The 16946-nt window shown below is 37.4% G+C and overlaps 1 protein-coding gene across 1 annotated transcript; it reads right to left on the bottom strand.

Moving 5' to 3' along the window:
* Nucleotides 1-1010: 1010 nt before the first annotated feature.
* LOC145129378 (uncharacterized) lies at nucleotides 1011-6211 on the bottom strand. Its single transcript, XM_079064071.1, has 5 exons — nucleotides 5791-6211; nucleotides 4433-5706; nucleotides 2021-2437; nucleotides 1582-1814; nucleotides 1011-1478 (listed from the first exon to the last, which is right to left on the bottom strand). The coding sequence occupies exons 1-5, from the start codon at nucleotides 5958-5960 to the stop codon at nucleotides 1224-1226; spliced, it is 2349 nt and encodes a 782-aa protein (XP_078920197.1). The 5' UTR covers nucleotides 5961-6211; the 3' UTR covers nucleotides 1011-1223.
* Between the last annotated feature and the right edge of the window lie 10735 nt (nucleotides 6212-16946).

The raw sequence follows: 16946 nt of genomic DNA, 5'->3' as shown, positions 1-16946 counted from the left end.
GTAATTTTGTCAATTAAATATGATATATATGTAGTCCGAGGATGAAAAGTTGGAGTAGTTTAACTTTGGATTCACTGGTACAACATTTTCAGGCTTTAAAAAAACTCGGTTCGAACTGATCCAATCCCGAGATGTCATGGTCTATTTGATCGATTGATCTTTCTAGCCACTTTAATCCCCCCCCCCCCCTTTTTTTTTTAAATTGTTATAGTTATTGCTCAGTAAAAATTGTAAATTACCAAAAAAACAATAAAACAATGCATTGTTTTATTAATATTCTTAACTTGTAAACAAAAAATTACTTTGTTTTATAATTTAAAAAAAAAACATTATTTTGATTAACCTACTGAAAAAGACCAAAAAGACTATAACAACATAAATCGACATGGACCAAAATTGCAGTATTCTCTATAGATTACAAATAGTTTACAAGAAAATGCATTATTGTTTAGTTTATTAATAAACTTACAAAAAAAGATAATTACATAGGTATTTATAAACAAAATTCTCCTTAGTCACATTACAAAGCAAGTAATAAGTTTAGTAAAGCCCAGTATGGCAGCATGGTTGAGTTTGAACCGGTCTAAAAATATTCGGTCAAAACCGGAATCTAGTCCAACATGCAGAAGTTTAGAACAACTAAAAAAAGTGTAAAAAGACCCCAACCCTATACGCGTAGAAAAACCCCGATGGGCATGCATGCTAATGCTAACAGTGATGAATTTTATAAATTAAGAGTGTAAACAAATTTGTCATAATCAAAATAATCACACCAAGATGTTCATATAAATAGCCCCAAAAATAAATAACCCAAAAAACAAATGGACAAACAAGATAATCGCTTATTAAATAATTTGAGTTTGAACTTAATTCTACCTTGATAGGGCCGAATTCAACAAAGTTTAAGTACAAATACAAAACTCAAAACATATAAGGAGTAGAATTCAACTTTTGAATTCAAGTCGTACTCATGTTTGCATAAAAAATAGTCATTAAGTTTATAACAAAGATTCATTAATAAAAGATTTTATAATCTATATATTATATATAGCATACATAAATACACCTTCAACCCTCCAAAACAACTTAACCAAAATTTCTGTTTTTACTCACATAAACTTTTACTAAATCCACTACTTCTTCATCTTCCTTCAACAAAAAAACATGGATCATAGATAAAGAAGTGGGATCTCTACTCATATATATCTCAAAACTTACATTTTTCAACATGGAAAAAGCAAAAACAAACTATCTTCAACTTCAACCTTTCGATCTACAAACTTGATATTGTTCAACTTACTTTGACACCAAAGCAATTGATCTCTACTCAATCTTGGCAAGCTTAAAACTCTTGAAACCAATCTCAATTCCACTTGTGAAACAAACATATGTTGATCCAATATTGTTTCTTGATGTTTTTGAAACTTTTTCACTATGCAATTTCCTGTTCTTAGCATGTCCTTGAGCCTTCTTTCCTTCTACAAAACACCCACAAAACGTTTTATAGAATGTACAAACGTAAATGCACATAGTACAAACCTACAAGGTGTAAATTGTAAAATGTAATATACAAATACAAACCTTTTGATGATTTGTTTTGATTTCCATGAAAAGGGTGGAATCATTAGGGTCTTGAAGATGTGCTTTGGTTCCTTGAAGGATTATTGTTAAGAACAAATTGGTGGTGTCTTTATCGGTGTGAAGAAATTCCCAAAATACTGTCATTGATTCCTTGATCATGGTTGCCATTGTTGATATTGAAACTATATCTTCTTTGTCTTCTTTTCTTGCCTTCTTTTCTTTTAAATTGTCATCTACAATAAGAAACAAGAAACAATCTTGATTTAAGGAAGTGTTTGGTATTTTGGAATCGCCGAAAGAATGGAATGGTTGATTCCGATTCCATTGAATGAAAAGAAGTTGTTTGTTTTCCTTATTCCATTACCTATCTCATTCCATTCAATCCAACCAAACAAAAAAAAAACATAAAAAAATTAAACTCCAAGACATTAAAAGTTACCTCTAATGGCTGGAACTTGAAGAAGGCCTTTAAGGATGCATCTTTGTTTGGTGTAATTAAGAACTCTAGGCCCTTGAAACAATTCATCTTCTGTAAACCTTCTAAGAAGAACATAAAATTGTTGAAACTCAATTGCAACTTGATTATAAGATCGGTAGCCTTGAGGATCATATAACTGTAATTCTTTCGATTTTTTGTATTGCCAATGAAGAATCTCCCATGAGAGACAAGCTTGTCCAACATACACAATTTCTAAATCTTTATTTAATTCGGTGATGGATTTTAGTGTGGGGTCCGCGTATATTCTTCTTAATTTACATGGCCATAAACTTGGTAAAAGAACCGATTTGAGGGCTGAGAGTGATGTGTTGTTTTCTCCCGTGTTCATTTGGTCCGGATGCTTCATTCGTAGAAAATCTGTAGTAAACAAAAAACAATGTTTCATGTCGCGATACATGTCACTAAAAACCCTGTCTTTTGTGTCAAATAGTACTTGCACTACTGATGTCAATAAAACAAAAAGTACAGGTACAGGTACCATCTGACACAAAAACATACAAATACCATCCGACACAAATAGTCAAAAAGTACCGGTACACTATCAATGGAACAAATAGTATGGTACACTATGAGGTTGTTTGGCAGGATCTGAATTTTTAATATGTTGTTCGGTTGGAACCTCTGAATTACTGTACTAAATTATAAAAATGACTATTTTATCCTTTTGTATTATCTTTTGTTAAATTCAATGTTTCTGAGTTATAAAATAATCGAAAGAAAAAAAAGGACGGAACACACAAATTGGCCCAAACCAAACGTACAATTCACATGTTTTACCCAAAACTAATAAACCGAAGAGACGTTTTTTAAGATGTATACATTACAAAAATACAGTATCTCAGTGTCACAAAAAATAAAACGTGAGAGAAAAAAAAGTAGTGTTACCCTAATGAAATGAGACGAAGTTTAGTTACTACTCATCATATGGATCTCTCATATGGTCAAAAGACAAAAATACCCTCCTTGTCCTTATTATTGAGAAAATGCCATTGGAATGTTTTTCTATCCGATAAGTTCATATCATATCATGTCATCTCTTATGCATCATTATTGTCGTTGAAATTCATTTTAAAGATTATGCAAGGTGACTCATGTAAAGTGATTTATGTGAAACACGAGTAATGGGCAGCTTTTGATGTTATGTGATGGAGACACCCCCACCAATACCCATAAAAAAATATTTAATTTGAAAGCCAACTGTTTAAAATACAATTTCTTTTTTTTCGAAAAAATTATATCGTAGTACACCTAATTTTTCAGCATCATTAATTCACCAAACAAAAGATTGGTTTTTTTTTTCTTTGAATTCTTCATGATAAGATAGTCCTTTTCACCCATCTCCACAGTAATACGCATGCCGACTATGTACTTTTTAACTTTTCGTATGAATGACACCAACAATAAATGTCGTGTTTACTAAATGGGTAAATGGGTAATTTCATTTTAAACCGTTTACAATACAAGTGAGTATTCATGTTACACTTGTGACTTGACTTTTAGAGCCATAATTAGTGGGTACAAAAAGCCATATATATTCATTAAACTAATGAAAGGGTATTTATAAAAGTTAGATCAAGTGGGGAATATGTGTAAAAAGCATTTCTTGATTGTCACAAGATAATTGTTGACCAATAAAATATTCCTCACACTAGTGATCACAATTTAGTGAAAAATTCTTGTTTCTACAGAATAAGGATCTTGATAGTTGTTACCAAATATATATTGATGGTTTAAAAAGATATGGTGACCCACTCCTCAATCAATTTTAAAACAAAGATCCTCTATAGGAGCAATTTGTAATCAATGTATTTATTAAATGGCAAATTAAAAAAAAAAAAATTATATATATGTTTATGTCAGCTTTGCAATTTATCTATTGATACTTTATTATTTTTTCCAATTAAATCAGAAAAGTTTCGGATATTTTTCAAATTAACCATTTTGAAACGATTATATTATGTCAAAATTATTAGTTTGGAAAAGTGTATGAAACTTTTTTGGTTTGATTGGAAAGATAAAATATTGGTTGTTAAACAGCAAAATAAGACAAAATATAATGGTTTTTTTTTTTTTTTTTTAATTTGCACTATATTAAAATTAAAATTTTAACAAATTTCTTTTGGGCACACGTTTTCTTTTGTTTACCAAAAGTTGGTCAAAGTTATAATCTTAAAAAATTAAACTTTGTCAACCCAATGACTTTTTGTATTGGATCCTGAAAGAAATAGTTCTTGTGAGATAATTAGAATGTAGAAGAATAATATTTTGGTGTTAAAATTGGAAATAAAATTGGAATTTAATATTTATAAACATGTTCTTGATGAAAAATGGCGATATGATTAGAGAACTTACTTATAGCCTGCAATGTTTGGTAATTCAAGACATCTAATTTTCGCATTTTTTCATTGTAGCTTTTGTAGAACTTCTGAATTTCTGCCATTAAATCTCTGTGTTCCAGTTTCTCATCCATTTTTAAAGGTTTTAAATCTTCTTTCATTCTTGGAGTTTCAGATTCTTCAAGAATTGTGGGTAGACCTCCTGTTCTTGCATTCTTTAATTCCATTTTCATCTGACCAATCAATTCTTGATGTTCAAGTAACACATCAGCTTCATCTTCTTCTTCCAAATCCAATTCCCATGTTTTCATGACTTCAGTTTGTGATTCCATCTTTTTGATAAAAGCATCTGATTCATGTTTGGCGTTGGAATCAAGATTCCGTTGTTGTATGTTCACATGATCTTTGAGATTGGGTTCGAATTCAATGTAATCATCGTCAATTTCTTCTGGATTCAAACTGTCTGACTCTTTTTCATTGATGATTTCAACATCTTGAGGATTAATTGAGATAAACTCATTACTGGAATCATATGATTCCAGATGGGAATCTAGAGAATCAGATTCGTGTTCTTGAGATAGTTGAACTCCATAAGAAAAACTATTGTTTCTCATGAAAAAATCCCCCAACCAATTAACTTTCTCCGGCTCAGAAACTCCATTTTTACCCGAATTCAATTGATTTTTCACATGTAATTTAACAGATTCCTTCGATTTTTCTTCAGAATTGATGGAATCTGGATTTGGAAGATCCGCGCTTTGATGAATTTGAGTAGAAGAAACCTCTGGTTCTATGAAATCGTCAACTTTTTCATTTGATGGAAGATTTGAAGTTTCATTCCATCCATTCTGTTCATCTTTGATTTTAGGCTCTTGTTCGACTTCTAAGTCGCTAAAGTCTTTTTTACTTATTCCCTTATCTTTAATGATGAAATCGTCTTCCATTACCGATTCATGAACAGTAAAGCTAGCTGATTCTGGCGCTGCAACAAACTCGCTAAAATCTTGAACAGACACGAATTGGTACTTACTTGTGTTCGTCGTCGTTTTCAGCTCATTCTCCATGAAAGCTTCCCCTGTATTCCGTGATTTTGCCTCGGTGACGCCTTTATGGCTCATAAAATCTTCTTCTTTCATCTGAAACTGAAACCCGAAAGTAAACTCAGATTTGTAGTCTTCATCGAACCCAATAAAGTTCGAACCACGGGAGCTTCGAGCAGTTGGTTCTTCTAGCTCATTAAAAACCACAGTTGTATCCAGATTATTCTCGTGATCATTATCAGTTCGTGATCTGCAAAACAACCCACCGATTTATTCCAAAATCAAATGAACGAAAAGCAAAAACAGTATAAAAAGTTCCGAACTTGAAACTCACCTCGCCAGGTGTTTGATCAAATGCCCAGACAAAAACAAAACGAAATTGCATAGCAAAACCCACAGAAACCTACAAATTTTCTTCATCGTTCTCTGCACCAAATCAGCTGTAACTGGTTCATCCACGAAATTAAAGTAGGATTTTTGGGTAAACAGCTTATGGGTCGCCATATTAACAGGCTTAACTCTTAAGATTGTAAGTTTATCATTCTTCAAGTAAAGGCGAAAGGGGGGGAAGAGAAGAGTGCTGAATCAGGGAGGAAATTAAATTGAGAATGGACAAGAAGAGTTATGTTTGGTGAAATATATGCGGCCATGTTGGCGAGGGTTGTGGGTTGAATAGGATTTCCATATGATGATGCGAGGGGGAAGAAAGCTACATGAACGGAGTGATTGGAAAAATTATAGCCATTAAACGCGTAATGGAGTTTTACCCGCTATAAATACGAAAATTAGAATCAAGATTGTCAATGGGATCATCGAAGGTTCCAAAGAGTACTAGGCTATATTTTGGCCTTGAAAAGCTAGCGGATAGCTGAAAAACTAGCTGTTAAATAAAAAACTAGCTGATAGCTAGAAAACTAGCTGATAAAAAATAATGTTTGGTAAAACTAGCTGAAAAGCTAGCTGAAATATATAAAATTAACTAAAAGGACATGTAATAGTATGTGTTTCTATAATTAATTAAGGGGTGTATTTGGAAAATTTTAAAAAAGCTCATAAAAAGCTAGTCTAAGTAGCTTTTCAAAAAGCTAGCTTATAAGCTACTTTTTGGCTTACCAAACACGACAACATAAAAAAGCTCGAAAAATAACCTAGCTTATCAGCTAGCTGTGGCACGCCAAACACAGCCTTAATCTTTCAAATTATAGATTATATAAGCAACTACTAATATTTTAGAGAACATTCGGACAATAACAAAAAAAATGAGGTTGGTTTGAAGAAAATAACCAAGGAAAAACATATTTTGGAAAATGACCAAAGGATCCACAGAGCACCTCTGCGGATCCATTAAATGCTCTGCGGATCCTCTACAGCCCTGCGAAATCTTTGTTTTTTGATTTTTTAAATTTTTTTTTCGTTTTTTCGTTTTTTTGCGTTCATTTTCGTTTATTAATATTATTTTTTTTAAATACACTAGTACCTTATGTGATTATTATGTAAAAAATTCTACAAAAAAAGGTTAAAAATAATGAAATATTTTATGTAATACGTTTGCCTCTGAGGAACCGAAACACCTCTGCGGATCTTGAGTTTTTTAATTTTTAATTTTTATTTTTTCGTTTTTTCTATTTTTTGTTTTCGTTTATTAATATTAATTTTTTTAATACACTAATACCTTATATTTATGTAAAAAATTTGACAAAAAAAGATTACAAATAATGAACTTATGTTTAATATGAGTCCACATAACTGTTATCAGCGGATCAGTGTACACCTCTGCGGATCAGTATACACCTCTGCAGATCTGTGTACACCTATGCGGATCAGTGTACACCTCTGCGGATCAATATACACCTCTACGGATCTGTGTACACCTCTGCGGATTAGTATACACCTCTGCGGATCAGTTATAGAAGTTATAGACGTATTTTAGTGGGTTTTTGAGAGTTTGTGAGTTTCAATTACCAGTAGAAGTTGTTTTTTCATTGTGTTTGTGGAGAGTAATTTGTAAAATGAGTTTTATTATTTTGTGTACGAGAGGGTCTTGACAGTTAGTTAATGGAGATGAGGTTTACGTTAGAAATAATGTGAAAAACTATGGTTTAAATCTTCCTCCTAACATTGACCATGAAATGTTATTACAAATGGTTAGAAGTAAGGCAGGTGTGCTAAATAGTCATATATGTTTATCTTTTAAGCAACCGGAGTTAGGGTATGTCATGGAGCACTACCCCGAGCTTTTTAGGGTAAACAGCTTATGGGTTGCCATATTAACAGGCTTAACTCTTAAGATTGTAAGTTTATCATTCTTCAAGTAAAGGCGAAAGGGGGAGAAGAGAAGAGTGTTGAATCAGGGAGAAAATTAAATTGAGAATGAACAAGAAGAGTTATGTTTGGTGAAATATATGCGGCCATTTTGGCGAGGATTATGGGTTGAATAGGATTTCCATATGATGATGCGAGGGGGAAGAAAGCTACATGAACGGAGTGATTGGAAAAATTATAGCCATTAAACGCGTAATGGAGTTTTACCCGCTATAAATACGAAAATCAGAATCAAGATTGTCAATGGGATCATCGAAGGTTCCAAAGAGTCTATTAATCTTTCAAATTATAGATATTATAAGGAACTCCTAATATTTTATCTTGGTTTATAAAAAAACTACAAACTAAAATTTATTACGAAAAAGTATGAAATTACTGGTAAAAATGATAATTTGGTCTATTTCTTCCGGTTTTATTACTTACATACTTCCATTAAAGTCTCATTATTTTATCTCAATTTATGAATAAGTCTCAAACTAAAATTTAGTGATGATTTGGTCATTTTCTCAATTTAACATATATTTTACCGGTTTTATTGTTGACATTGAAGCCTAGTCATTCAACGTAACATTATATAACTCATCATATCCATCTTATCAGCTCATTTAATAACTAGACGTCCAAGTCAGCAATGAAACCGGTAAAAATATAGAGAAAAAAAGGCAATCATCATTAAATTTTAGTTTGAGACTTATTCGTAAATTATGGTAAAATAATGAGATTTTAATGGAACCAGGTAAGTAATGAAACCGGTAAACCGGGAAAATGGTCAAATCATTAATTTTACTGGTAATTCATACTTTTGTATAAACAAATTTTAGTTTGAGATTTTTTCGTAAATTATAATAAAATATTAGGACTTTTTTTGGAGATTTTCTAATTTATAATCTTTTATATTATTAAAAACATGGTTAAATATTATTTCCAACAATTGTTCATGGTAATAAGTAATAATAGCATCTATAATGGATAGTTTATTATAGATTAAGGAAGATGTAATCAACATAGATTAAATTCAACCATAATCGATATAACATTGGCTTTCAATAAACATAGATTTCAATTTTATTAAATTATTCATAAATAATGGATCTAAATATTAACATTCCTATCTAATTTCTTTTTAATCTATATGTTCTTTTTTTGTTCAAAAAAAAAACTATTCGATTGGAAAAAAAAATCACAAATAATTGATTTTTCTATGAACTTGTTGCATTTAACTTTTATAAAGTTAGTGCATTGTAGCATTGCAGTGAAAGAAAATTATAAAGTTAAATGAAAAGGGAATGATGATATGTAATCTATTTAAATCTATAAAATTCATGATAAGTTATGAATCTTAAAGACAGAATCAATATTGCATAATTGAAGAACTATGATCTAAATATTAACATTCCAACTATTTGATTGATTTCATAATGATTACACAAATAAGGCTCCAATAACATAAATATTTTGAGCGTAATGAACTAAAACAGATTGTTAATAATTTAACACACACACACACACACACACATATATATATATATATATATATATATATATATATATATATATATATATATATATATATATATATATATATAGGGTTAGGTTCATGTGAGACGGCCTAATTTTGTGAGACCGTGAGACGCATTTTTTTATTTATTTTATTTATTTTTTATTTTTTTTTAGTTAATTCAAATTCCGAAAATAATATTTAAAAAAAGAATTAAGATGCAGTCTAAACGAATCATGTGTTTATACATGGACATACATATATGAATGCCCAAACTAACATACGATATTTGTTAGGAGCATAATAGTCCATGTGATACGTTAGATTACAAAGGAGCTTAATAAGCTCTATTAACTATTTTGGTATGAATTCTTTAAACTTCATCCTCTTTAAATATTGTGTCGGAAAAGAAAATTTCAGAAACACCTGATGTAACACCTGGTTCCTGGTACGTATTTAAATTCAAGTATTTTGGTATTATACTCTGGGACTCGGCGAGTTGGGGGCCCAACTCATCGAGTAGAATCGACATTATGCGGGGGTTTTAATGATCTACTCGACGAGTCGGGGGACCGACTCGACGAGTAGGAGTTGTCTGGACAAAGGCCTAATATTTAGGGTTTGCACCATATTTAAACACTTTATCTCGTCCCAAACCAGCCTCCATCACCCCTCCCAACTCAGAAAAGCCCTAGATTAAAACTCTAATCTTGTTTGAGTGATCTTGAGCCATTTTTGTGTGTTTTGTGGTGGTTTGAAGTTTGAAGAAGAGAAGGAAGCTTGGAAGATCAAGAGAGGACTAGTAGATCCATAGGTTATGAGTTATTTCCATCCCATTCAAGGTAAAAAGCTTCAACCTTGACTTCTCATTTGATAGATCTCCTCTAGAGCTTAGATCTTATCATTTTGGGGCATTTCTAAGGACATTTTCGGATTGAGTGTGTATCGTGGAGTTACACTTCAGATCTTGAACCATTGAGGGTTCCCATGGCATAAAGGTGCCAACTTTATGGCCATGGGAAGCCCATGCATCTTATAAACCCCTTTTTATGGATTTTGGAGCCAAAAACTCCATGCATGGACATCAAGTTTGTAGCTTTACTTATGAAATGGACCCTAAGAGGACAGATCTATGGTTTTGATGCATTAAGACCCATTGTAATCGACTGTATAGTTTTGGACAAGGAGGGACTCGGCGAGTCGCTTGGGTGACTCGGCGAGTCGAGACGCATTTTTCCACAAACGTCTTCTGGAAATGGTTTTGGTTGAGTTGAAGGAACACTCAACCTACTAGGGGTTTGTTTTGGACCATGAAATCATGGGACTCGGCGAGTGGATGAACAGACTCGGCGAGTTCAAGGCAATGTCCCAACCTCATGAATACAGACTCGACGAGTTCAAGGAGAACTAGACGAGTCATAGACTAGACTCATTCATTCGGATGAAGATGAACTCGATGAGTTCAAGAACGAACTCGGCGAGTCGGTTGAAGACAGTCAGATGTGTTGTTGAAGGAGAACTCGTCGAACTCTTGCTAGACTCGACGAGTAAGGACGGGAATATGGCAGTAGGTGAACATGGGGACTCGGCGAGTTGGTGGACCAACTCGGCGAGTCGAGTCAATCAGAAGTGGACTTTGACCAGGGTTTGACCTTGACTTTGACTTGGATTTGGGTTAACCCTTGTAAGGGTTATGAGTATGTAATAGTAATCGAGAAAGGTCGTTGTGTAGGTATTGAGGGGTAGAGACGAGTTGATTTCCGTGCCGAGGACTGTGCAGATACTACACGACATCGAGGTGAGTTACCTTCCAGTAGAAGTGGGTCTAAGGCACCAAGGCCGGCCCACTAGTAGTTGATTATAGTTGAGATGATTGTCTTTATGATGATTGTCTGGTTTGCTACTACCTGGTATGTTTATGTGTTAGCATGATATGTTATATGTGATAGTGGTAGTAGGAGGGGAATAGTCCCCGAGTTCGGTTGTTAGGACCGAAGGGTAGGTCGGGCACCCCAGATACGTCGGACAGTACGTTTATGTTATGATATATGTGATAGTAGAGGTAAGGGGTGAAATAGCCCCCTGAGTTCGGTTGTTAGGACCGAAGGGTAGGTCAGCACCCCAGAATGGCTTGACATGGGTAGGTCAGCACCCCAGAATGGATTGACATGGGTAGGTCGGCACCCGAGAATGGTCGGACCGAGTAGGCCGGGCACCCCAGAATTGCCCGACAGTATGTATGCTATGTGATTGTATGGTATGTGGTATGATGGGGGAACTCACTAAGCTTTGTGCTTACATTTTTTAGTTTTGCTTAAGGTATTTCTTCAGTGAAGGGGAAGGAGCCGGCGCGGTAGCTGTACATCACACACACATCAGTTTTCCGCATTTTGTGATTCATGGGATTGTACTCTAATTTTATTACTACTTGATGATATGATTTATGAGACATGAATTCTATGATGTTATGGATTGTTATATTCTCGACCATGTTTTGATAAATGATTTTATAAGTTACATAATTAAAAATGAAATTTTTGGCTTGAAAATTTGGGATGTTACAAGTTGGTATCAGAGCCTTGGTTTGAGGGATTCGGACACACCTTCGGGGGTGTCTGGACTCAAATCGAGGGTTTGAAAGTTTTTTCACAAGAAAAATGTTTTTCCAAAAGATAAAGTGAGAAGTTTTGAGAAAGAACGAGGTGTGTGATGTGCGCGATCGGGCGAGCTCAAGTAAGTTTTCCCCAAGATACCCATACATGTTATGATATGATATGATTAAGAGAACTGCATGCTAGATTAGGGCTAGGGATCTAGGAAGATGCCTGATATGCCTGCTATATGTGCTTTTTGAGCTGCAAGATATTACTGATTAGTCAGTTATATGATAGCTTGGATAGAGTATGTCTGATTGGGTTACTCAATGCCCTAATGTTGTTGCTTTGTGCTAATAGGAGTTCTAACTATCTTTAGTTAACTAATAAATGAATACATCACATTACATATTGCGAGGGTTGAATAATTTCAGAAGGTTAGGTTTAGCCCTATTTCGTAGCTCTTGTCTGAGTCCAACCGTTGTAGGGTAGGACCTCTCATTCGAAGAATTATCTGATCTTAGTGATATGTAATGGTATTCGTGAGCTAGTTAAGTAAAGGTAGCAGGAACTTCTTACACGGATGATGGTGGAGAGTGGATTGGAGAGTTACCCTAGGGTAAGCCTAGGATGAGATTAGCAAAGAGTGCAGCAGTAGTAGAAGGGACTTGGTGAAGTCGAAGCAATCCTTGCGGAAAGTACGGGTAGTGTGGAAGGTAGTATGGGCCCGTACTACTGAAAGCAGAGGATCCGTACTCGAGTCAAGGAGGGCGGAGACGGAATCAGGGAACTGTAGAGTGTATGAGACCTCCCGAGGTTTATATATGATTCTGACGATTACGTGTTATGTTTCAGAATGGTGATGATCACACGTCATGGAGGGGGAGGTTCAAGATCAGGATCCGGTTCAGGATCGGGTTCGGGGGCAGGTTCCGAGCCAGTGGATGAGGGACTACGCGAGTTCATCGCGTCTGAGATCACGAGAGGTATCCTTGAGTCGACCCCGGTGATTTTCGGGTCGATCAAGGAATGGATCATTGAGCTGATGGAGGATCGCCTCAGAGCGTTCCGGAGTGACATGGCATCTGGCCAGTCGGGTACGCGCACACTGTCCTTCAAGGACTTCAGAGGGAGTGGCGCGCCGGATTTCTACGGGGTTAAGGACCCCATTGTTGCCAGGAGATGGATTGAAGACATTGAGTCTGCACAGTTGACGAGCTTCTGCCCAGAAGGGTCGAAGGTCCGCTACGCTGCGGGATGTTTGAGAGACAGAGCTAGGGATTGGTGGGAGTCAGTTGGTGACTCATTGGGAGCCTCAGCTATTGAGGCTATGACTTGGTCGGACTTTGTGACCAGATTTAGGGCCGAGTTTGCGCCGGCCGTGGAGCTTCAGCAGCTGGCCAGTGAGTTCCTTGATATGAGGCAGACGAGGGAGACAGTGGCGGAGATTACTACCAAGTTCCGAGAGAGGGCCTTATTGGTGCCTCAGTATGCAGGAGATGAGGATATGCGGAGGACCCGCTATCACGACATGCTGAGAGCTGATATTCGGGAGCATGTCAGCTTCTCAACGTGTCCGACCCTGGATTCCATGATTGCCAGGGCGAGGGAGAGGGAGATTGATTTGGAGCACATCAGGAAGAGGAAGGTTGAGATAGATCAGGTTACTGGGGCTTCGGGGAAGAAGCCCAAGGGATCCGACGCTAGGTCGAAGGGCCAGTTGGGCCAGGGCCGCTGCAGGAAATGCGGCAGGCCGCATGAGGGAGATTGTAGAGTGGGATCGTCTGGCTGCTACAAGTGCGGCAAGACGGGGCATTTCAGTCGGGACTGTACCGCCCATGCGCCCACTATTCAGACATCAGAGTTGTGGTGTTTCCACTGCAACCGGCGAGGCCATAAAAAGGCCAACTGCCCGAGATTGACAGCAGCAACAGCAGCGCCAGTGGCGGCGCCAGCTCCAGTGACCCTGCGGATCACTGATGGCCGGCAGGGCAAGACAGAAGCTCCAGTGGTGAGGAGCCGAGCCTTCCAGTTGACTACCGAGGAGGCACGCGCCGCACCCGATGTGGTGACGGGTATGATTTCTTCTCTCTAGCTTTCATTTTATGTTGCTTATGATATTGATGTGCCATGTGATATGTCTTGTTTAGGATCGTTCCATGTGAACGGTATCCCAGTTCTGGTGTTGTTTGATTCGGGTGCTACCCGATCATTTGTCTCTCTTGCGCTTAGCAAGAGGTTCCATGAGTCTTCGGGCATGTTGGATTGCCCTCTAGAGGTCGAGATTGCAGACGATCGATCGGTGCGAGCATTAGAGGTTTTCAGGGATTGTGCTTTGAGGTTGTTCGAGAAACGTTATTTGGTATACTTGGTTCCCATCCCGTTGCGTGGGAACAAGGTGATTATAGGCATGGACTGGTTGAGCTCTAATGGGGCGGTGATAGACTACGCGCAGCAATTAGTGCGTGTCAGGACCCCAGGTGGGGTGGTGATTCAGGGCGAGAGGCCACAACGTGGACCATCATTATTTTCAGCAGCGAGGGCTAGGCGCTACCTTCAGCAGGGCTGTGCTGGGTATGTCGCCTATGTTATGGATACCCGGGAGGCGAGAAAGGCGTCGGTGAGCGATGTACCCGTGGTGCGAGATTATGCTGAGGTATTCCCAGAGGAGCTGCCTGGGATACCCCCGGAGCGACAGGCGGAGTTCCGGATCGATCTAGTCCCTAGTGCGGCTCCGATAGCCAAGGCACCATATCGGTTGGCTCCTCCCGAGATGCAGGTGTAACACCAGTCAAAATAGGTCAATAACAATCACATGTGATTATGCCAATCATGTAATGTGATTTTGTTAAACTAGTAATGTGATAAACTTACTATGTAATTCATGTTAAAGTATGAACTTTCATACATAATTTATGATACAACTCAAAGTATACGTCCATACGATTCCAAAAATATAGAGAACGTCTAAATCTGACTTCGCGTGAAGAAGTTATGATAAACCCTAACACTATAAATATCTATAATAAGAGGAATTTAAAATAGAATTAGAATTAGCTATTGTAATCTAAAAGAGTGTTGTAGTACTCGTAAATACCTACGTGTGGATATAAAGAACGTCAAAAACGGAGTTCGTATGCAAAAGTTATGGCCTTCCGACGTTACAGCTGCCTGAGAGCATGACACGTGTCAGAAACCCTAATCTGACTGAACTCACGACGTGAGCATAAAAACTCACGATGTGAGGAATCAAAACGCCACATTTCGAAGCTAGAAGTCTACGGAACGATAACCCAAAAGCTCACGACGTGAGCAAGGTTTTCTGACGACGTGAGGATGCTGCAGGACACTAATCGAGCCTAGAAAACACCTGGGAAGACTACAGGATGACTCATGGAAGTTCACGATGTGAACCTATCATGTTCACGACGTGAATGAGCCCAGAACACCCTATAAATAGCGATCAAAGCTCATTCAATCCTTACACCTTCTCCTTTCATTCTCTCTCATTTCCGAAGGCCGTTTCCCTTCTCGAGCCTGACAACGACGAGCCTCTGACCGTTTAGATTCAATAGATCACACTACTAGGGTGAGTTTCATGGCCCCACTTTCTAATATTTTCGGGGGAAAACGCATGCTAAATATTGTATATACGTTACTATTATGTCTATACGATAGTATATTAGTATCAACATAGATAGTTATATTAACCGGGATATAGTTGTTCTAAATATAATATTTTGAATATATACAACTATTATCAACTTGTTAGCATGTTCTTGTATTAATGTAGATCTTGAGTTATTCTTAGGATTCTATATATATGTTGTGTGCGATATAGTTCCGAAGTTATATTCGGGAGTGTAACGCCCCGATTCTCAGGTATTGATTTAATGTGTGAATTCTTGATTTCAAGGGCTACTCGACGAGTTGATTGCCCCACTCGTCGAGTAGCAGCGGGTTGGTCCACGTATTTTAATGACCTACTCGCCGAGTCCAAGAAGGGACTCGACGAGTAGGAGCTGGCAGATGAAACCCTAAATCTCGAGGTTTTGCACCCTATTTAAAGGATCATTGGCCTCCCCCAGCCTCCCCTTTACTGCTTCTTGTCCCTCTCAAACCCTAATCCAGTGTGTGTGTTCCATTTGTGTGTTTTGAGCTTGGAAGAGGATTTTGTGGAGAAGGGAGCTTGGAGAGCAAGTATTCAGAAGCAAGGAGCTTGTGGGATATGAAATCTACCTTATTGGGCATCTTCTAGAAGGTATAAATCGTTACCCTGACCTCATTTCATTCTAGATCCCCTCTTTGGACAAATTCTAGGGTTTTCATGGTATGATTGGAAGCTATTCTTGTGTGCAAGCTAAGATCTGAAGTTGTAACTTCAGAACTGAGCTCCCTTGGGCTTCTTAGTCCATAAAGTTTCCAACTTGCGCAAGAATGAGACTCTCCCAAGGTGTAAAGCCCCATTGGAAGCTTAGATTGGTCATTTAGGGCCTTTAGAGCCTTGCATGTGCGTAAAGTTTGCAACTTTACGTGATAAACATGCCTTAGAAGCTTGAATATGTAGTCTGGAACCTTGCCATGGATTAAAAAGCGTCTGCATGGATGAAGGTCTGCAAGGTCTCGGCGAGTTGGATGAACGACTCGGCGATCCCGTTGAAGATGACCATGAACTCGACGAGTTGGTTGAACAACTCGGCGAGTCCGTTGAAGATTGCCTTGAACTCGGCGAGTCGTTCGAAGACTCGGCGAGTCGGCTAGGGTTTCTCCCAATTCTTGGACACGTATGAACTCGGCGAGTTAAAAGGGAACTCGACGAGCCAATCAAGGATTTCACGACTTCTCGAGTTCAGGAAGGACTCGACGAGTCGGTGAACTGCACTCGACGAGTCGAGTCAACATGGACTGTTGACTTTGACTGTGGACTTTGACTTGGACCAAGGGTTGACCAGTTGACTTCTGAGGGTATTCTGGTAATTTGGAGATTTATGAAAAAGGGTTTTACGGTAACTATAGGTGGTGGAGTTCGTGTTGGTGATCCGAGAGTTGAGCTTTCTGGTTTCAGACGACAGTTGT

Source organism: Lactuca virosa, chromosome 8 (genome assembly GCF_052849685.1).
Source record: "Lactuca virosa cultivar CGN04683 chromosome 8, Lactuca_virosa_CGN04683_v6, whole genome shotgun sequence".
NCBI lineage: Eukaryota > Viridiplantae > Streptophyta > Magnoliopsida > Asterales > Asteraceae > Lactuca > Lactuca virosa.
This window is presented reverse-complemented; position numbering and strand designations above follow the sequence as displayed.

Coding starts and splice junctions, on each gene's coding strand:
- LOC145129378 (XM_079064071.1), bottom strand. CDS start 5,960: ATGGCGACCCATAAGCTGTTTACCCAAAAATCCTACTTTAATTTCGTG. Junction 5,707..5,790: donor TTGATCAAACACCTGGCGAG/GTGAGTTTCAAG, acceptor GTTGTTTTGCAG/ATCACGAACTGATAATGATC. Junction 1,479..1,581: donor TCAAAACAAATCATCAAAAG/GTTTGTATTTGT, acceptor GGTGTTTTGTAG/AAGGAAAGAAGGCTCAAGGA.